The following is a 23,310-nucleotide window of genomic DNA, read 5'->3' as shown; positions in this document are numbered from 1 at the left end:
AACTCACAACCCATTCATGCCGTTTTTCCATCCAGTTCTCACATAAACGTTGACATTTTTAAAATGTAAAAAAAAAAGGGTAGAAAAAAAGAGAATGTGAATTAGATTGGATTTCAGGTGACGCTCAGCTGTTATAAACAGGAAGTAGAGTCTGAAAGCTAGAGTGGACCACAGATCTCTAACAGAGTTTATAATGAATGTGTTGCTAATGGTAAAGTGTTCTTACTTTATTACCACAGCTAGTATCAGGGATGATTCATGTCAGCCAGAGCCGTAGAGAGAGAAATGTCATTCTAAAGCTGCATTCAGGATGTCCGCAGCAGAAACAGCTGATCAGTCAGATTTTCACCAAGTCAGAGGTTATTCAGACGATGTTTTTCTCTCTTCTCTTTAGGGGACACTGGTTGATTGGTCAATTGATTAATTCAAATTTAAATTCAATTCCAAAATACTTTATTAATCCTTAAGGGAAATTAAATGTTGCAGTAACTCATTTTTTTTAAACATTTGTTGTATGGGCCACGGTTTCCTTAATTCTGGAAGGTCTGTGATTGGCTGATACTTGGCTGTGTATCTACTTCTGCAATGAGAAGTTTGAGAAGTTTCTTATTCTTTCACCGGTACGGATTTCTGATTTTACGTATAAGATTGAAACATTGAAGGATAGAATATTGAATATTTTGTGATTTCATACAAATAAATCTGTTTTGGTCAAAATTAGAATCTGTCAGGCTTTTTAAACCTCATCAATCAGTGATTGTCCCCTAACATTTACTATTTTGATAAAAACTCAAAAAAAAGACTCAAGAGAGCGTTAAATTTTTTTTTTTTTTTTTTAAAGCTATAGTCTAATATTGCTGTTGCTGTAAAGCTGTTTCAAAACGACATGAATGGAAACTAGTTCATGTGGTGATACATAGTGATGGCAGCGTCATGCTGTGGGGATTCTCTGATCTGTCCTCTCTGACTACACTGAGGTTATATTTCAAACATGTGACAGTGAAAAGCTGCCATACTAAATTACAGCCTCCAATAATAAGGATATGACGTCAGATTTTCATCCCTGAATAGATGTTCATGTGTTTTCCACTGCTTTATTTTATGGTTTTACTGATTTTGAACATGAGGGACTGCAGGAGATTCTGCATGAAACCAAATCAACTTCTGAAAGCCCTGCTGTGGTTAACAGCCCAAAATAAAGAGGTTCTTCCAGCCTCTCTGTCCATGTGATGTGTGAGAGCTTTCAGCCTCGTGAACAAAACAATTATTCTGATCCATTTCACGGGCTGCTGGGTATTTTAGATACAGAGGAGCGGTTTCAAACACAAAGTGTCAGCTCCATCAGATTGGTGGGAGGACGCTCTGAGGCGTCCTGCACCGCTGCAGACGGGGCTTTCAGACCATCCGACAGGCTCAGGAGGCGGTCTGTAAAACACTGGATCTCTGTCTGTAAGCCGGAGGAAACAAATCTCACCTCATTTTTAAGGATCATCCGGGACCTTGGAAGAAAAACATTTTTACAGAACCCCTCAGAAATGAAAACCCTTCTAAAATCAAACTCATCCACCCAGAACATCATTCCTGCTGCTAAGCTCCGTCAAATGAAGCTGAGGATTTTTCATTTAGTGCAGGGAAGGTAATGAGATGCAGATGAATGTTACTCCATTGAGCATAATTCATCCCTCTGAGAAGTCCATAACAATCAGTTTCATCTCTCGGAAAAGAAAATCAATCCCAGCACTGGAAAACCCGCCCAGCTGTGTTCAAAATAACAGCAGCCCAACTGAAGCTCAAAACAGACACAAACCCAGAGAGAAAGACGAGGGAACGTTTTCTTCATGCAAACCAATGGATTTGGAAACACAGCAAAACACGAAGGACATCGATCAAATGAGCTCCCACTCCACAGAAAGGCGTTTGGCTTTACAATCTCACATTTAAGCAGCAGAATGTAGCCTCAGAGCTGCAGCTTTGTCTGCTGCTATCTGTTAGCAGCTATTCCAGCCCAGCATAAGCCCATCACATTCCTTTACCTCAGAAACATCTCGGATGTCACCAAGCAAATTTTATAATGTCTAAAGATGAATGACGGACAGTCCTTCATAAAGACCTTGTTATTGTTGGTTTGCTGTTGTTTTAAAAAAACATTTGAAGGGTATTTGTTCTTCCTGATGAAGCACCATGACCGACATCTAAATCCGACATCAGAGAACTAAAGGCGTGTCTTTCACAGGCTGCCATCAACACCTTTTTTATAGATGTTCTAACTCTGCCTGTTTTTCAGTGTAGTCCTGTTTCTCTGACGGTGACTAACTGGATGTGCTCTCTTCATCCTCTGACATGGGAGCTGGCTCAGATCTTGTCTGCCTGGCTGTGTGTTTCCTGGATGGGGCCGCCTGTGGAGCTGGTTGACAGTTTCCTTTTGTATCTCTGCTTCTGTCTCCTTAAACCCCAGAAGGCCTCTTTAGATGCTTCTTCCTGTTAAAGAGGTCATAGAATGATTCTATTGGGTATTTGGTGCTGGTCCTTAAGGTCTCTGAACAGGGTGTGTAACATTGGTTGGGCTGAAAATGGCATATTTGCTGTTCTATGAGCCCTAATGCAAGCCTGGTTAAAAGCCCTAGAATGAAACGACAGGTTTTCTTCCTTTTATGGTATGCTGATGAATATTTAGATGAGCTGTGCGCTGATTGGTTGGTTTAAAACGAGTGAAGCTCCTGAGCAAAGACGCATCATAGCAACAAGCACTCACTCACTGAAACATCAAATTGTTGATATGGTAGGGTGACCAGACGTCCTCTTTTACCCTGAAATGTCCTACTTTTTATACCTAAAAAATGTCCGGGGGAATTTCAAAATCATCCGGGATTTTGGTTGACTACAGTGCATGACATAGTCGAAACACACCCGGCATTCGAACAAAGCAGTCAACTCCGGGGCTGGCCCGGGAACCCTGGCAGGGAGCCAGTGGCGGACGGAGCAACCGAACCCGACCCAGTGACGGTAACCTGGAAACAGGTGGCCCCGTGCTTCCCCCCCGTCTGCCTGTCTGTATGTCAATTTCGGGGCGTGAAAAAAGTACAGGCCAGAACAAAATAAGGCAACATCCCCGAGTTTACGTCAAATCTGGGCTTCGTTTGGATTCACCCGTTTTATGGTGGAAGTTTAGAATTGTGAGATTTGCAGAGAAAGGAGGTGTTGATGGGGTTTGGACTTCTCTGTGCGTCCATTTCACCCACTGAACTATCATTATTCATCTATGACAATCTAAACTGGGTTTTGCATTCTATGACCCCTTTAAAAGGTAGTTTTTCCTTTCCACTGTCACTACAAGCATGCTTGGCATGGGGGATGGCTGTTGAGTCAATGAGTCGATGCAAACAGCTGTTTTTTCCTTGGATAAAAAACTTTGAACCAATCTGACTCTATGATCTGGTTGAATTATCTCTATAAAGTGCCTTGAGATGACATGCGCTGTAAATTGTAAATTGGCGCTAAATAAATAAACTGAATGGAATTGTCAGTTCAGATGCTCCTCTAGCTGGATCTGTAATGACTGGAATATTTTGAAACCAGATAATTTGAGATCATTTTAGGTAAAAAGGTTCTGCATTTCTTTGTATGTCACATCTGGATCGGCTAAATCTATAACCAGGAAGTACAACATTTACCTCCAAGGTCTGTTTTTTGGGCAAACTGCCCACACAATGTATTCAGGTGTTTTAATACTAAATGCATTAGTTGGAAAATTATGTGAATATTTTTTTTTTTTAAATAAATTGTTTGGATTAAAAAAAGTTCTAGTTGTGACCCTTAAGGTCCCGGTTGTCTGAAACTAAATTTCCAAATTGAAACTAAATGATAGAGCTGAAAGCACATTAAAGCCAAATTAAGTTTTCAGTGCAATGCAAAACATCTTCTAGCGAACAAATTCAGTTTTAAAGTTTAATTTATCAAATTCCTTTTCAAACTAAAGCATCTAATTTCAGATGACATGAATGCAGATTCAGTCAGAGTGATATTAATGTGGTTTCTGATGTCTCCAGTTTGTGCCCATGCTATTAGTTTTACTTCTGGACCTGCTGGGTAATGACTCGCCATGCAGAAGAAGGAGTCAAAGCAGGAAGGGTGATTGACGTGGTTGGTGGTGATCATGGCCTTCAGGAGGAACAATCAGAGAAAGCATCTGTGTGGATTAGCAGCTCAGTTTGTACAGACAAAGCTGAGCGTGTTGGACAGAGATGTGGAGCATACTGAGCCCTGACAGACTAATCCTCAGAGTCATGTAGATTATTATCTGGCTCATAAACTATTTATAGCAGACTTTATTTGAAATCTGGCTGAGACTCCCTGTTGAGCTAAAGAGCGGAAAAGACACTTGACAGTAGCAGCCTGGCGCTTTAGAAAAGGGTCAAATTAACTGTGAGCAGCGGCTCCCTCACAGCTAAACGTGCGTCTGATGGAGGGGACCCGACCTGCAGTGATCCACATACGGCGAGGACACTTTGAACTCTGCTTTCTGACGAAGCCTCAGACATTTGCATTCCTTTTTTCTGTCACACTCCAGCTCCCAGTCAAGGTGAGCCGTGGTGAAAACAAAGCGGATCTGTGCACGGGCAAACAGGATGAAGGTGTCCGTCCGTGGCGCCTGTGGCAGGACGTCAGGGATCTCTGCCTAAAGGCGAGATGCTGTTTCACCAGGCAGGCAGCACGTCAAGAGAAACACTGCAAACTGTTGCAGCATCTTTTAGCTCATTCCTTTTATTGTTTTTCTTCAGGCCTTAAAGGGGGTGGTGGTGATGGGGGGGGGGGCTCTGAAGCAGTCGTAGATGTTCTTTCACACCAACAGAAATAATAGCTCAGATACTTTCAGACTCTTCTTGAGGTGTTTCTCCTCAGCGATTGTTCTCGTCAGTCAGAGGATGGAAGAAGGTTTCTATTAAACGTGATCATCCTTTTCTAACAGCTGCTCGTATTGCTTTGGATCAAAGCCGCCTTATTGGCTGGATTTACTTTGGTTTATGAGAGTAAATGGACATAAAGATGTGATGCTGAAAGGTTTGAAACAAACATTCCTAAACTGAGTGTATTTGTCTTTAATGAAGCAGATAAATAAGAAATGAGTGCTGCTTTTAAAATAATATATTTCCATTTTCTACATAATAGGGTTTTAAACCTAAATCACCTTATTCTATTGGGAAATTAATTTTGCAAACATAAAAAAATGAGGATTAATTGCAAATGTATTCATTACGCTTACACTTTTTCAGTTTTATTTGCATTAAAACGTCCAGCTTTAATGATATTTACTGGGATTTTATGCAACAGACCAACGCAGAGAACTGTTTAGGTATAAAGCTCATGCATACCTTTCAAAACATCTAAAAACAAATAAAATAATAATAAAATACGTGGAAGAAGGAGCAGGGGGAGGCCCATGAGGTGCTGATCAGAGCTGGTAGCAGATAGATGTGCTTTACTAGATTACTGAGAACACACACCATCCCCAGGGGGAAGCATGGTGGTGGCAGCATCATGCTGCACTGCCTAAAGGTATGCAGACGTAATCTTGTAGAAATGCATTTCTACGTTTTAATTTAACATAACTGCAGACCTTTCTCTGTTAAGGCTGTGGTTTAGTGGAGCTCTGGGGTGACGTGCTTCTCTCTGCGGATGAGCCTGAACTATCGGAGATTATTTTATAGTCAGTCTTACCGATCTCCAACCTGTGCCGCCTATTTTGGACAGATTTTTAAAATCGATATTCTTCTTCCTCCAAATAATGCAGCAAAAAATGTAATACAACAGTGTTTATACAGGAAGGAGGAACTCTAATTTAATGCTTTTTAATGCTGTTAGAAATTATTTTAATGCCATCAATAAGTTCCCATTACTTTCATATATATATCGACAGGCTGCAGCCATGTCCTGAATTTCTCGTTTTCCAGCCACTTATGTTAAAATTTGCATTTTCCCATTCTCTAGCTTTTTCTGTGCCTCGAGCTTCTGTTCCGAACATATGGCTTTAGGATCAACCTTTTTATAAAGCATTTTAAATGCCATGATAATCACATTTAATGAGTTTTAATGCCAATTAAGGCCTTAATTAAAAAATTAATAACTTAATGACTTTTAATGATTTTTAATGACCCACAGAAACCCTGTACAAGCCTCAAATTAAACCAAACAAATCGAAACATAACAGATGGAGGAAGCAGCAATGCATTGCTTCTTATCATCTCAAGGCATGGCCGCTAAACGCACTTATGAGTCAGCAAATACATGCACTTATCAGCCAATAGCAATACCAAAAAAAAAAAACCTCTAATATACGTAAAAAATATGGGCCAGCTGATGCATCGCTCTATCTCTAGTTTATAACTAATACTAGGGATTTTCTCAACCTATATTGAAATCAGAAATTGGTCCAATATAAGCAAAAACACCAAAGGGCCTGATCTTTTTAGTATGTGCAATAAGAAAGCGTGTTGATTGTGATCTACAAAGATGGCTGCATAAATGTTACTGGTTTGGTTTCAGCCATTAAAATGAGCAGATTGTGTGTTTTTCAGGCAGGGTGAGGCGAGGTCTTAAGGGAGAGACGAGGTTCAAAGCTGCTGGAAATGGAGGTGATATTAATAATTAATTAATTATTAATAATAATAACCATGACGATGAGCAGCAGTGCCTTTGCAGTAATACAGATGTATCTCTTGCAAGTATTTACATTGGTTGCTGCTATGTTTTTGGAGTTATCCTGATAAACATGTTATTGAAAATAACAGAATGGGAAACTTTGCATTTTTTAAATAAGGATATCGACATAGTTTTGCGCCCATTTATAATGGAAACACATGTTCCCCTGTTTATTGTCTGCACTCTGTTTAAAGTTAAAGTGTGTTTGCTCACACTTAGCCTGGTTCTACTGGAGGTTTCTTCCTGTTAAAAGGGAGTTTTCCTCTCCACTGTCGCTACAAGCATGCTTGGTGTGAGTAATGGTTGCAGAATGAGTCGATGCAATCAGCTGATTTTCCTTAGATAGAAAACTTTGAACCTATCTGACTGTATGATCTGTTTGAAGTGCCTTAAGATGACGTGTTGTGAATTGGCGCTACATAAATAAACTGAATTTAATCGTTTTTCCTTTCCATTACTCTCTTGCTTCAGTTCCTAAAGTAATTATATTCTATCTATCTGCATCTGGTTCATTGTGGGTGGAGTGGTGCATGCTGGGAAGGAGGTAGGGTGCGCTCCCCTTGCTCTTATTCCAGTGCATTGAGTACTAATGAGGCTTTATGCTGCTGCGCAAAATCCCAACAAATGACATTAAAGTTTCTGTGACTCGACCAAACAAAAAGTTTAGGAGGAATAAATTGTTTTCCCAGAGACTGTTAAACTTCATAAACAAATATCACCAGAAAGGTCAACTTATGCAATGAAAAAAAAAAAAAAAACAACAACAGAAAACTGGAGTTTAATCAATTGTTTGTGATGAAGAGAAAAGGCTGCAGTGTCTTTTAAACTCCCACTCTGCACTCCTCTATTCCTCCCACCCACACAGGTATTTTCATTAATGCCGCCTGATTAGAAGGCTTTTTAGAGCTCTCTGTGGGCGAACGGCAGGCTGCAGAGTCTCACATCCCGCTTGCTCGCCTTAGCTCCTTTAGGCCAAGACAAAAACTCCTGAGAAATCCACCGCGGACCCTTTGATCCGTCACACGAGGATATGCAGCTATTATTAATAATACGGTTTGATTCCAGTATCCATGTCGGGTGTGAGGAAAAAGCAGCAGGACTCCAAACCTGAATCCTTTAACAGGAAAACTGTGTTGATTGATCTCCTTATTCTCACCTCTGATCTTAGCGTCGTGTCTGGAAGCATCCAAAGCCAGGAGTCGATGGTCTGCAGCTTCAGACACATTCGGTTCTGCCAGGATGCTTGAATGCTTCAGAGGATATTGTATAAAAACATCAAAGTTTTCCAAAAACTCGCAGAGCTGCTTTTAGTCTGCAGATCTCAGAGAAAAACAGTTTGTCTTCAACAAGTTACATCCCACCTTTATTTATCCCAAACCGTTTTCATTTAACACATTTCCATCAGTAGCATTTTATTTTTAAACTTAAAGCTCCTCTCAGGACGGAGTCCCAGCAGTCCGAGGATCTGATCTTTCTGTTTCACCTCCCTAAGACTTACTGGAGCTGTGGCTTTGCTCCATGGTGATGAAGAAGAGGCAGACGCCCGCGGTCAGCAGCAGGTGCATGGACTCATAGAGCAATTTGGGGGAGAAGACGCTCCAGATGAAGAGATGGTAACGCAGGACGGTAACCAGGACGATGTAGGCTGCAGCCGGCACTGACCTCAGCAGGGCCAAACAGTAGCAGCCGTGGCTGACGGCGACCGGGCTCCTGTGGAGAAGAGAAAACTTTTGATGGAACAACAAACTTTGATGGAAAGCAAAGAAGCTCTAAGCTGCTTTACGTCTAAATCTAATTCATGGAAGATGTTTGATAATTACAATATCTCTCCCTCACACGCAGGAGAGTCCGATCCAATTATCTTCCCACAATAATGCAGATTGCGGCAAATTCTGATTAAGAAGCTAATGACTTTAAAACCAGCAGGAGGAGGCGGCAGACGCAGACAGGAGATTATGGGATGAGGACGTAAAGCCAAACTCACACAAGAAACTTTCTGCCTGCCTTCAGACTTAAAATTCCTCCCTGTGCCTCTGAAACACGTGTAAAGTAGCAGAGGGTCGTAGTTAATCACAGCAAGTGGCGTCCCAGCTGAGGGGGAGGAACTTCACGTCCACCTCGGAGGAGGACGGAGACATTCACGTCCACGCCGAGGCTGAGCAACAATGAATCAAGCGCTGAGCAACACATCCATTCAACTGTAGCTGTCCTCATTCTGCCGGGCAAGCTGTGATTTACATGTGTTCTGCAGCCGCAGACACCGACCCGATCCGGGTCCCTCTCTGCCACTCAGGGAAACATGCAGGGGAAAGAAATGGTTGTTCTGGGACAGTTAGATATCGTCCACACTGGCTGATGGAGGAGTTTACAGCTCTGCATGCTGTTACTGTTTATTTCAAATAAAGAACAAATGCTGTCGCAGCACAGAAACTGCTAAACGGTCACTTTCTGAAGAGATAAACCCAGAAAAAAAGGGCTGTAGTTACAGAGGAGGACTTCAAACACGTTAAAAATATGGACATCTGAAGCTTTATTGTATTTTTTCCCCCAAGCAGCAGAGCTTTCCAAGTACCAAGGGACACAGCCAGCTAAAGAGCAGACAGGAGAGCCTACAGGGCTGTGTCCTGCTCACCATCCTCTGCTTATAAAAAGCCCAGAATTCTGCCAAAAGTTCACACATTTAAGAAATATTCATACACAGGCTTTTAGCTGGGAATATTTCATAGGGTGTACATGTTGGTGTATCACATCTTTAGGCTTTACGTGACAAAGGGGGGTCAGGAGGTATCTTCCGCCAGAAAATGTTGACATTTAGACCTTCTGGAACCTAATTCCTGCATTTTGAGATGGAATGCAGCTAACTTTTTTGTCTTTATTACAACACTACCTTTTTCCTGATTATGTGTGCTTGACTAGAGGTGGAAATGTAACAATGAGACATGAGATAATTTTTAGGTAATGTATTATGTTTCATAGGTTAATTCAAACAATCAGAAAGTGTAACGCAACATTCACACTGCGATTTGAGCAGCAAAAAAACATCTGCTGCTTTATTTTTGATGCTTGTATACAGACCAGACTTTACTGGACTCATGTTTGGAACATTATTACAGTTACCATTATAAGAGTTAACACTATTACAGTTAGAACACTTAAATAAAGGAGCATATGCTAATGGCAGAGAACGGCTTTGCATTATTAGCTGTGATAAGTGGTTAAAAAGTAGTTCTAATATATTTTTATGTGAGAAAGTCCACCTCAAAACGGTGTCCATGCAGTGAGCTCAGCGGCCGCAGGCCCACTGGAAAAAATCTAAATTTAGATAAGTAATTTTTTCTTTAAAAAAATGCATTGTTTCTTGAATTGACAAGGCAAAAGAGATAATTTGCCAATGGAACAAGACAATTTACATATAAAACAAGGAAACACGACTGCATTGTCTTATTTCAAGTGCATTTTATCTAAATATCTTATTTTTAAGAGTAAAAATACTAATTCCATTGGCAAATCATCTTATTTACCTACTCAAATTAAGGGTAAATACACTTAATTTAAGAAATTTTGACATATTTCTAGATCGTTTTCCCAGTGCCAGGTCGCCTCTGGGCTCTTCCCCTACTGTTCCTAGCGACTGGAAGTAGATGTCAGCGTTTTTCAAGTATGTGGTACAAACTGCAGGTACCACAATATTAAAAGCGAACATATTTCGGTGGCAAGTTTCGAGATTTTTGAGTTAATTTAGGCTTTAATAAACTGTTTCAGTGGAGTGATCATAGGGTCTGTCTTCCTGCCAGCTCCCATTAGCTCGTCATAACACAGGGCAGCTGCAACCAGCTGTGATAACGAACTTCCTCATCTTTTTTAAAAGTGGTGCGCTCTGCTCCTCATCTATATGTAACAGCTGCAAATCAGTTAGCTAACTATTGTTGCTGTGCGCAGCATGCTTGAGCCCTCTTTCTACTGTAATAGCAGTCTACAAACAATATTTACCCCCTCATTCATAAAACAGTTAAATCGGGGACATTTCTGGAGACAGCTTTAGCCGGGTCCAAAACAGGGACTGTCCCCGGAAATCTGAGAAGTCAGGTCATCGTACTTCAGCAGAACCAGGCTCAGTGTGAGCGGCCTTCTGCCGAGGCTGACTGGGGTTCAAGGAGACAGAAGCAGAGATACAAAATGAACATTGAAGCACTGATCTATAAATACTATGTTAGAAAAAGTCATGGTAAACTAGATCCATGGGCGGATGTATCTGGGAAAGAAATGGTTAAGCAGACGAGTTCTGCACAAACTTTCATGTCAAAGGGATGAAAAAGAGCACACCTAGCTAATCAAAGTAAAAGCTGAACTTATAGCTATGTCTAGGAGAAAAACAGGATGAAAAACTGAAAAACAGGCCTAACTCAAATAACACATATTAAAGATTGGGAGAATAGAGATAGAATAAGGCAGAATAATGAAAAATGACCGCCATGTCTTCCAGCAGTCTAAGACTATAGCAGCATAAAGATAGAGACAGCTCAGGATAAACTGAGCTAAATAAACCTGCTTGTTCACTTTTGGCAGAATTCTGACATCATAGGAAAGGATCAACACGGCACAACAAAATGAAGCTTACTAGTTTCTCTTCTGAGACAGTTTTACCGGGAAACTGACAGCTACCTTAACAACCAGTGACAAAACAGGAAATCTAAATGCAATACAGCGAAATAAAGTCACAGTGAGTCAAGCATGAATTGAAAATCAATAAAGGTACAAATGAGAGGAAACGTAAATGTTTGGGACGGCATAGGCAGAGTGAAACAAGATGTGTAATATCCCTGCAAAGAGGACACAATGGATGGATTTAAATCTAAAGGTGCTTTAAGAAAACACTTTGATGCAATCTTTTATTCTGTATTTATTTATTTTTACCTCAAACAGACTTGTGCTTAAAGTTCCATAAACTATCACAAAAAAACGGATTTAATGTTGACTTTCAAAGGCTTTCTATCAAAGTGTATGGCTTTTGATTATAACTCATGTTTGCATGTTTTGAGCCAAACTTTGGACTAAGCTGAACCCAAAATTGAACTTTAAGTTTGAAAGCTGTTTATTTATATGCTGATGGCATGCCGACTGGTAAAACTTTGCTTGGACGGACACTCTGCATTGATAAGTCATGGTAATAGCAGGAGGTGGAAGAACCTGTGGACTGATGCAGAGTAAACAGCTTCTGCATCAATTTGGTGGAGCTGAGGAAGATACTTGCGGACTACCTCTCCCCTCTTTATCGATGTCACGGCGGTGGAAAATGCCTCTCGTTTTAAGTAACTCGTGTACATAAATAAAACTATGCAGAGCGTGCATCATAAAGTAGGCCCATTAGCAACTGGATATCCTCAGGAGCACGGAGCAGACGCTCCTCGCTGCTGCAGTATTGATGGGATTTATTTTTTTTTCCCCCACTGAAATCTGAAGTGAACCCGCATCTTCTCCACCTCCTCCAGGAACAGGAAGCGCTCTGCTTGCTGACAGGAAGCTGCCTCAGAGGACGGCTAAATCTACACAAATAAATGGCACAGCAGGTGGCGGAGCACAGAGTTCTGGGTTGGGCGGAACCCAAACCAGTCTGGAGGTGATTCCCATCCCTTCAGACGGAGGCTAAATGCTTTTAACTGAGAATAAAGAGAAAAACTTAAAAGCTGCTTTTTTTTAAAGGTTGTCCACAGATTATTGAGTGATCTTTAATAAAAAGTTTTTGCTCTGAGTTTTTTATATCGTGTATAAACAAACTGAAAATCAAACTGATTTGTTTTGCGGTGTCCAAACCCAGAACTAATACTTGTTTTGGTCCAATATTCACGTTCAATCGTCTTTAGAAGGAATTGATCAGCATTCCAGATCTTCAGTGAATAACATTGACCTCTCTATTCAGTTAAAGTTGTTTGAATTTATCAGATAGTGAGAACATTTCACTGTTTTGATCAGATTTAGTTGAACTCTCGCCAACTTGTATTTAACTATTATTACTTTGATTCTGATGCAGAATGATTCAATTTATCTTCATTTTTAGCATCCTATCAAACACCTGAAGGTTTCAGGTCAAAACTGGCCAGACGTTCCTAATTTAATCCCTGTGGACAATAGGTCTGGTTCCATCCGAGGTCATCTTGATGCTGCAGACACCGTTTCTCACAGTGATGGTTTTGCAGAGCTGTTTCTGTGTGATTTAGCAGAGGTTTGGTTGCAGGTGAACAGAACTCTCCCTCCCAAGATGTTATGAAGGATTCTAACCGGCATAGCGTTTTGGGAAAATAAACAATTCTTCTATAACTGTCCAAATTAAAAAGGATCTAAAAGTAAGTTAAAAATGTCCTAAAATAAGTGTAGTTTCTCTCAATTTGTAAATAAGATGATATGCCTTTGGAAGGAGTATTTTTGCCCTTAAAATAAAATAGATAAAATGCACTTGAAACCAGATGGAGTAGTTTTTTTTTTTTACTTAAATCATATTATTCTATTGGCAAATTGTCTTGCTGCTCAAATCAAGGGAAAATACACTCATTTTTAGAATAGATTTCAACACTGGAAAAGTGATCTAGTAATAAGTAAAAATTTCTTAAATTAAGTGTATTTATCCTTATTTTTAGTAGGTTAATGACACATTTTGCCAATGGAATGAGTATTTTTACTCTTAAAATGAGATAATCTGATAATATGCACTTGAAATAAGACAATTAAATTGTTTTTTCTTATTTTAAGTGTAAATTGTCTTGTTCCATTGGCAAGATGTCTCTTTTACCTCCTCAATCCAAGAAAAATGCACTTATTTTAAGAAAAAATGACATATCTAGATTTCTATTTTTTCCAGTGAAAACAGAGGTCAAGACATAATTTTCCCAATCATTCTGATGATTCAAATATTACAGTAAAACATCCCGTTGAATGATTAAAATACTTGAAATGATTTAATATAATTTAAGAAATTGATATAATTACCTAACTACATAAAGAAAGATATGTAGACAGAGATATATGTTTATAAATATAAATATAGTAAAGCAAAACTGAAAAAAAATCTAAACCTAGATAAGTCATTTTTTCTTAAAATAACTGCATTTTTTCTTGAATTTAGATAGTGGAGACACTTTGCCAACGGAACAAGACCATTTACATTTAAAATAAGAAAAAAAAATGTGTCATTTCAAGTGCATATTATCTAATTATCTTACTTCAAGAGTAACATACTCATTCTATTGGCAGATCATCTTATTTCAGATTAAGATTAAATACACTATTTTACTTTTTGGTCACTGGCTGCACTGCAAAAATGATCTAGTAATAAGTAAACATGTATTAAATTAAGTGTATTTACCCTTAATTTGAGTAGGTTCATAAAATGATTTTCCATTTGAATAAGATTTTTTACTCTTAGAATAAGATAATTAGATAATATGCACTTGAAATAAGACAATGCTATTGTTTTTTTTCTTTTTTACACTGGAAAAACAACCTAGAAATAAGTAAAAAGATTCTTAAATTAAATGTATTTATCCTTAATTTGAGTAGGTAAATGAGATAGTTTGCCTATGGAATTAGTCTTTTTACTCTTGAAATAAGATAATTACATAAAATGCACTTGATACAATGCAACCGTGTTTTCTTATTTTAAGTGTAAATTGTCTTGTTCTATAGGCAAATTTTCTCACTTAAATCCTCAATTGAAGAAAAAATGCATGTATTTTAAGAAAAAAATATTATATAGATCTATTGTTTTGCAGTGCAGAAAGTGTGGGAACTCCTGTACTAACAGATTTGGTGAAACAAACATTGGTAAACATTTGTTGTTTTTTTTAGTTGCGTTGAGTATGATATGTATGTTAATATCTGGAAATGTTTAGAAATGATTCCTTTAGGTTGCTGGAGGCTGAGCAGGGCTGTATACATTTATCAGAAGAGACACAGTGAGGACACCATACTGCTGCGTCTCTCCAATCAGTAGAAATGATGTTCCAGTTCTGCTAAAGCTCTGACCTCGGTCCAAGGTCGGGTAATAAAGCCATGAGGACGGCGAGGTTCTGCACAGCCAGGCTGCAGGAATTTAGGTAACTATGAGGCTCTTCTTCAGCCACCTGAGTCCACTGAGCTGCAGCTAAGCTTACTTCAATGAGTCACTTCAAAAACTTTGAGTCATGAATGTTTTATAATCTCTTAGAGTTGGTTTAGGCATAATCTGTCAGCCTGTAAACTCTTTTTTCCCCTTCATTGAACAAGATGAATGACAAATATCTTTAACTTTCACCTTTATAAACAAGTAAACTTAAATTCAAAGACATCAACTCTACAGCTTTCAGAATTGTTGAAATGACAAATTTGAAAAAAGACCGATGAATAATAAATACGATGAGCAATCCAACCCCACTGAGGATCTTTCACAAACATCACTTGAATAGAGCTGAACAGTTAAATATTTTCTTTTCTCCCTCCAGTATTTGACAGAATATTACATTTTTTAAAGACTGGAGTAATGATTTTTGTTTAAATAATGACACAGCTTGAAAGTATTGATGGAAGCCAGCAGTGCTGCCATTGATCTGAGCCCGTATCCAGACTTCCCTTTAGGGTCAATCTGCTGAGGCTGCAGAGTGAATTCTGAATGAGCTCAAACTATTTTGGTTTCATTTGGCACAATACCTGTGAATGTATGATGCAGTTGGGGATGCTGCAGGGAGGCTCCTGGTTGTGGGTAATAAGGATAATAAGGAATGATGTTTGTTTTCACTGCGCTTTAATGTAGAATGTAACGCAGAGCTCACGGATTAGCGAACCGCGGTCCGGATCCGGACCCACCTGCTGGCTAATCCGGACCCAGCCTGATTTAAAACATTTATATATTACTGCATGTTGTCTGACGACAGTGTCTAACTTCACTTGCGCTGCTTCTCCTGTTAATATGGTAAAGCCCTCCAGAGAGTCCAGGACCAGGCTGCACGTTATACAAATTAGCCAACTAGCGGTGTCAGTCTGGGTTGCTGCTGCTAGCTACTTTTAAAGGCGGATTACACTTCTGCAACCGCACACATCAAATGTCGCTTGGGTCTGGTTGCGAACCAGTTTTGCTGATATGCTTCTGCACCATCGGTCTGGAATTTCTAGGGACGCACAGCAGTTTCTGCCAAAGAACAAGGGGAAGCCTATTTGAGAACTTGCAAAAACTTCAGCGGTGGCGGGAGTGTGGCAAACAACATGTCTGTGGCATAGTAAAAGTGGTTGTACTTCCGAACCTTCTTGATCAAATTTTTGTCGTTGTTATCCATTGTTGTTATTACTCCTCGTTTTTTAAAAATGGCGCTCCCAGTCACCGAATCGAGAAGGACGACCACACAGACAGCTAGAAAGGCATACCAAGGATCAATCACAGCTGCTTTATGTCTGCGCACTTCTGCTTGAGGTCTGCGCGGGTTTGCGACCGTCCAACGTGTAGTCAGGATTTTTTTGAGGTACGGACGAAGGTTGCAGAACCTCTGCGTGGGGGGCGTGGTCGCGCACAGAGACAGATTTGGCGGTTGCAGAGGCTGTGCGTCAGAAGCATATATTGAAGAAACAGTCAGTTCAGGTGTTTTATAAAATATGTGAATCAGGAAATTGTCTATATACCAAACTGAACGATTGTTGTTCTCTACTTCAAAAACACTTTAGATTGTAGAATGGAAAAATTTTCTATTTCTTTTTTTCATATTCTTTTATCTAAAAAGTCAATGTATAAGATGGATGCATAAAAACCTAATTTTATTTCAGTGTTAAATGCTGTTTAAAGTAACGGATAATATAAAAAATGTTTTCTGACCTTTACTGCTTGTTGTTTTTTCTTTATTTGGACCCCTCTGATTTTTAATTGGTGACCCCTGATGTAACGTATTAAAGCTGGATTTAATGTGACGTCCAGGAGAAAGAAACACAGTCAGCTTCCTGCAGTGAGCTGTAGAGGCAATGTTCAGGATGGCTCATTGAATGAAAGCGATGGTCCGTATTATGAAGACAAGCCGACACCAACACCCTCCTTCACCGCCTCCCCCAGAATCTGCTGTCTGGTTCCGATGCTTTCATGGTTTCAGGGCAGGGTTTAAATCCAGCCTTTTCAGCACAGTTTCCGGGTCAGCACTCTGACCTTCTCCATACTCATGTTTCCGTTCTTCACTGATTCTGTTTTTAGAGTTTAAAAATAAAAGCTCACTGAGAATAAATGACAGATTTTCCAACAAATGGAACTGCTAACATAATTACAGATTGTAAGGAGATGGATGGATGATAGATAGATAAAAGGAACGGATGGTTGAATAAATAAACGCATACATGGATAAATAAATTGATGGATGGGTAAATAAATAGTTGGGGTAAAGAAAGAGTAAATAAATGTATAATGAGCCCAAGGAATTGGCAGGAAGGATGGACGGATGAATAGGTAATTGTAATGATTTCTCCAATGGACAGATGGAGACACATATGGACCTAATTTAAACAGTGAGGCTGAAAATAAAGTCATAAAACCCAAACAATTTTACATGCATTTTCTGTGGAAAGAAACTTAAATCTAAGCCCTCAGAGCAGCATAGGAACAGGGATGCATGTTAATAATTAATTAATGATTATTGATCTTATTGACCGACTAATGATTAATTGAAAGCAGGCATTTTCTGAAAAACTAATTTTTTTCTCTTATCAAGCTGGTCTGTTCATAAGATGAAGGGCTAAGAATTTTATTCAATACGTGGAATTAAAAGGAATAGTCTATCATTATATTTAAACTATTTATTGAGCCAGCTATATCAAATACTGGCTGGATACACAACACAGTATGAAACATTCTTACACAGTATGAAACTTATAAGATAAAAAAGTGAATAAAACAAAGATGAATAAAATATATACAACACAATTTCCAATCTACAGAGATGTAAAACATCATTAACAGAATGGCGAAATGAAAATAACACCTCTCAAATTATTTTCGTCATTCTGACATTAAATCATCTTTCATCTGATTTGATCAGGCGTTTGTGTTCATGTAAAGGGCTGGTTATCCTCCTGCAGCAGTGTGTCGCAGTGAGTTGTTTGCAAATATTTTTGATTTATTTCCAATATTGAAGCGTGGTCTGCTTTATGTTATTCCATGCCACAACTCAACAGGGACAATCAGGAACTAGCTGTGGGTCTAGATACGGCCAGGGGCGCAGCCAGAACATTTTTATAATGGTGGCCAGGCATTAATTAATGTACACTGAGGGGTGGCTGAAAGTGGATAGGAGCCAGAACCTCCGGGTCAATCTACACTGTTCCAACAGGAAAATTAACCAGGACAATGTCCATATCCACTAGGTAAAGACTAATTATACTTTCCTACAGCCGTTCCTAACAAATAGACTCATATATTTTAACATCCGTGCTTTCTAGATTAAAGGTATAGTTGAAACAATTCTTTCAGGTTAGAGTTCTGGGGCGAACATGTTTTCCATTGTTATTACTTACCTATTTTTATCAATAATCATTATGCATAAAATTGATATTTACAAGTATCTACATAAATTGTTTATTGCTATGAAGACTCAAGATGACTTGCAGAGTCACATCATTTTTTTTTACCCCATATAACGCAAAATCTAGTTCTGAAAAGAGCAGCAATTCTGTACTTATCTTTAATTTTAGTACATTGATGTGCATAATTAACAACAGTGTTTTTGTTGTCAAGTAATTGTTAATGTCTGAAAAATTAAAATGTTTTGAATATTCTACTTGAGAGTATTACTGCTGCCATGGTCTGCATTAGAAGGGAAAAAACAGCAGGGGTGGCTACAGGGGTGGCCCCCTCACCACCCCTGGCCCCCCCATCTAGCTCCACCTCTGGATATGGCCGAGGTGGTGAGGAAGTGGGGGCAAGTTTGTGTAACAATGGAGGGACATGAGGGCAAAAAAGAGCAGGGATTTAGGTGGAAAAAGGGTTCCAGCGTTCTTGCGCGTTTGCTCTTCTAGCTGGTCCATCTTCATGAGTCTTTTCCCGCAATGGCGGTCATACGAACAAAACAAGCCGGTAACCAAACAGGAAATACGCACAGTGTGGAGTGGATATAGATTTGTCCAATCAGAGGCCTCCTGTCTGAGGCACTGTATGCGGTCAACTACAGTTTTGAAGAGGTGCAGGAGAGTGTCTGCGGCCTGGGCGGGGGCATATCTGCATTCACTGCGACACACACGCAGACGACCTTGTTTCTGAGCATAAACCAGCCTATTGACCTAACAGCTTCTACACCCCAGCATGTGTTGTGCAGGTGAAAAAAATGACACCCTCCTTTGGTGAAAAATTTAACAAAAAGTTTATAATTTTTGAATTAATTAGTTTCATGAATTTTTCTGTATCAAAGTTATTTTTTAGGGTAAAACGAAAATTACAACATTTTTAGGCCAACATATTCAATTAGTTGCGGATTGCATTCACTGCGACACGAATGCAGACGACCTAGTTTATGGGAATAAATCAACCTTAAACGTAGCTAATGTGATGTAGTTCTCTGTTTTTAGTGTAATCCAACTGCCAGTGCTGGGGGAGACTTTGTGCTTCTTGCGCAGCTTTTAAACGGTGGTTCTGGTTCTTTTTGCTCACAGAGAAATGTTAACACTCTGCGATTAAGACACAAACTCCTTCCCGTCTAATGTACTAATTTCTAGCATATCTTTTTTCTATCATGTTACAAACATTGTGCATGATGTCCTACACTTTGCTATCATTATATTATCACCATCTGAACAAAGCTGAGAAGTTCTGCTGCCCCTCCATGCAGCACAGCTATATGGTTGCTATACGGGTGATAACTTTAGTAGTTTGTCCTGTGTTTATATTTACAAGCAGAACCATAGAAATTAAATTCTGCATCCTTGTCTCTATTAAATAGAAATAATATAGACCGGACTCTGGATCCATTCATGTTTCTACCATTGTTTGCCTCCACTCTGCTATTACTTCTTTTGCAAATACTAGTGAAGCTCCACTTAAGAATGAACAGTGGCGCCCGCTACTGGATGGTGGTAACATTACAACATTTAAAGAATTGTTTTTTCTAAGTAGACAATATCATTAATCAGATGAAACCTATTTTAATTTAATAAATCATTATATGAAATGTAATCATTAGTTGGATATTTGTGTTCACTTCCAATAGGAACCCTGAAATTTGAGCTTTTATGTCAAAAAGTTTCTTTGGAAAAAAGAAACTTATGTTTCTTGTTATTTAAGGCAAAATTCTTGATTTGAACAAACGTAACACTACATGTAAAACATGATGAAAGAGATAATGTGACCTGGGCAAGGACTGGTACTTACAGGCCCTCGACACTGTCGCCACGACAACCAGAAATATTTAGCCAGTTTTCTGAATTGAAATGTTGATTTTGAGCACAGCTTCTCATTATAGTTAATCGTATTCTACATCATGTCATGAAAAAAAAAAAGGTAGAAGAACATTTGTTTGTTTATTCTTTTATTTATTTTAATTCTCAATTTCCTACTGAAGCATTCTGCACATCAAAGCTGCTGGTCTGAAGTTACTGTGTCAAGTCCTTATTTTTCTCACACTGCTGTGATAAAATTACCACAGGCGGATCACATCAAGTATCTGCTTTAATTAATGATAAAAGGGAATGTTTTTTCCTCCCAATGTATCAGTCCATCTAAATTAAAACCCCTTACAAGAGTTTTACAATGAGAAATTATAGATCAGGTCTAAAATAGGTAGTGGTTAATAGACACCGGTGAAATTACTGCTTTTTTCTTTTGAAGTTTTCGACCCTTTGCAGAGACTACATACTGTACATTACCACATAGAGAAAACCTTAGGATCCCAAAGGAGAAAAGTGCTGTTGCTGTGAAGGATGGGTTTCCCCCTTAGACCTGAACTCCTGAAAATGGAGACAATTTTTATGAGTTACAATGGCTGAATGGTTAGAGAAGGTTTGATGTATATAGACCAGGGTTGGGCAATGTTGGTTCAGGAGTGGAACTGTCCTGCAACATTTGCATGCATCCCTGCTCCAACACACCTAAAACGATGACTTGTTAATTGACAAGCCTCTGCTAAACTTGCTTGTTGCAGCAGGAATGCATGCAGAGGCTGCTGCACAGGGTTCCTACAGCATAAGGCAAGTTAAATTCAAGACTTTTTAAGACTTTTTAATGCCACTTGAAATAAACATTTAAGACCAAATTCACAAGAAAAACCTGCTTGCGACAACTTAACCCAAAGGTTTATTATAACATAAACCACTGCACTAATGTTTCAAATTTTAAAAAGCTTCCCATACAGGAAGAAAGCTAAAAACACACAAATGACAGATATATTTTAACAATTATTTAACTGAATTCACAAACTTTGTTTTAGCAGGGAACAAAACAAATCAGCTTTAAAGCCACAACATAACCAGTGCTAAGTCTTTTTTGCAGCCTTTTTCCCTGTTTTATTTTGAAGAATTCAATGCCTTTTGAGAATTTTTAAGGACCTGCGGGAACCCTGCTGCAGAACAGGGGCACTTAAGGACAGACATTGCCTACCCCCGGTAAAGACCAACAGATTATTTAACATTTGTTCTGGTTTTCTCCTCGTTATTCCCTGCCCTTCCCTAGGCACATTATAAAAACAAAGGATTAATGTTAGATTTCAATAACTTTAAATTTAATTTAAATAAATTCTTTCTGAACACAGTCAGGTGGATTAAGCAAAGCTTTGAATTAAAGATTTTTACTTAAGGATTCTGATTTGTAATTCAGTTACTCAAGTTTCTAAGTTAAGCAGTTCTTGCTTTTTTATGTCAGACATGTAGAGAAAGGTCTCCTTTTTAACCTTTTGTGATAGTGTAACAACCTCACTGATTTCTGAAGATGTTAAAATTACAAGTTTCAGTGAGTGCAGCAGAAACCCTGTGTTTTAAATGTAGGCTTAAAACTTTTCTTTTCGATAAAGCTCTTTAGTTATGCTGCTATAGGCTTAGAGTGCTGGAGGAAGCGAGGACCAATTTCCCTTACTTCGCTACATTATTAGGGCTGTAAGGCAGTCATGGGGAACAGTGGTCCTCAACGGTCACAGTCCTTTAAGTTTTCCATCCAACCCTGCTACAACAGCCTATGAAGTTCTTTATAGCGACATACGGATCAGAATCAGGTGAGTTGGGGCAGAGAAATCAGGTAACTTTGCTCAATGAAGGTCAAGGTTCCCCAGCACTGTGCTAAAAGTATTGTAAGTATAGTATTTGAATTCTAGGACATTACTAAATTGTAGCGCATGGCTAATCAGTCTTTCTGTGGCGGCTTTGCTCATTCATTAAACACATTCAGCAAACGTAGGTTGGTGAATTGTGCCAGAGGTTGCACTAGCAGGTGCAACCTCATAACTTTCCCCGACATGTTTTGTGTTTAAATGATACGTCCAGCTGGAGCTGCTTCAGTTATAAGAGAAATCTTTTTTACAATAATTACAAATCACTTTGCTGTGGTTGATAGCTCTGTCTTCATTCTTTTTAAAGTAAAATTTGCTGTTAATTTCTTCTTCTTGTGTAGGCAGCTGGCAAACTGGTTTAGGTGCATTACTGCCACCCACTGGCAGGATTACTCACTGGTCCACATTAAAATGCTTGTGCATTTAACTGGCATCTCGAATTAATGAAAAATATTTTTTATAATGCATTCATTTGCATTTTCCTCTCTACTGTTGCTGCATATATGCTCAGTGCAAAAGTTTTGTATAAACATCACAATGCAAGTGAATCTCTACTGTTGCTATATGCTCAGCCAGGAAGAGTGAATCCTGGATGCAATCAGCTGGTTTTCCTTAGATAGAAAACCAATCTGTATGGGTGATTTAATCAATCGACTCTCTAAAGTGCCTTGAGATGACATCCTGTGAACTGGCGCTGTATAAATAAACTGAATTGGATAACTTTCAAGTCAACAGAGTAATTCACTCAAAGCTCATTGTGGAAAACCTCATTTTTATTTCTGAAATTGACCAAAGTTTTGTTTTCAGAGGGTCAACGGTTCCAGATTCTGAACAAAGATTAGAAAACTGTTAAATCAGATGTGTGAATGTTCACCTTGAGCTGCCATAATTATGTTGGACCTTGGTTGTGAAACCCTTTATTCATCAGATCAGGCGCTGCAGCCTCCCAGTTCTGCTTCTGGCATTTTAAAGAGCAACTGACTCATTTCATACCCAGAGCATCGTTGTTTCCATTTTTCCATTCATTTTAGGTTTGGCTTTAGCATCTGAACAGCTGTTAGGCCAGATACAAGCCTCATCACTCAGCGCTGTGCACAGGCCTCATGCTGAGGGACAAACTTGCTTATTGGCTGCGTTCACACACCTAGTTACTGGACTCTCTCCAGATGAGCTGCTAAGTTGTGAAAAGTTAACTCCGTTTATTTCTTATATAACATGATGGTATAATTGAAAATAGAAAGTTTAAGGGCAGTTTATTGTTCTGCAACTGCAGTAACAGTTTGTTTTTTCTTCAGAAAAGTAATCAAAAATTGTTTTAAATCATTTTGAGAGCCATTTCTTCCCCCGTAGTTTCATCCTGAGGAACTACTGGATC

At 39.0% G+C, this 23,310-nt stretch overlaps 1 protein-coding gene across 1 annotated transcript in view; it reads right to left on the bottom strand.

Moving 5' to 3' along the window:
* Positions 1–7,026: 7,026 nt before the first annotated feature.
* Positions 7,027–23,310, bottom strand: part of pigg (phosphatidylinositol glycan anchor biosynthesis class G) — a 149,783-nt gene continuing 133,499 nt past the window's right edge. The window contains exon 13 of the mRNA XM_015383372.1: positions 7,027–8,406. Within this exon, the coding sequence (XP_015238858.1) occupies positions 8,184–8,406 (223 nt within the window). The 3' untranslated portion in view covers positions 7,027–8,183. The remainder of the gene's footprint in view (positions 8,407–23,310) is intronic.

The sequence above is a fragment of the Cyprinodon variegatus genome, unplaced genomic scaffold (genome assembly GCF_000732505.1).
Source record: "Cyprinodon variegatus isolate N-32 unplaced genomic scaffold, C_variegatus-1.0 Scaffold283, whole genome shotgun sequence".
NCBI lineage: Eukaryota > Metazoa > Chordata > Actinopteri > Cyprinodontiformes > Cyprinodontidae > Cyprinodon > Cyprinodon variegatus.
The sequence above is the reverse complement of the archived record's forward strand: the minus strand, read 5'-3'. Positions and strand labels throughout refer to the sequence as shown.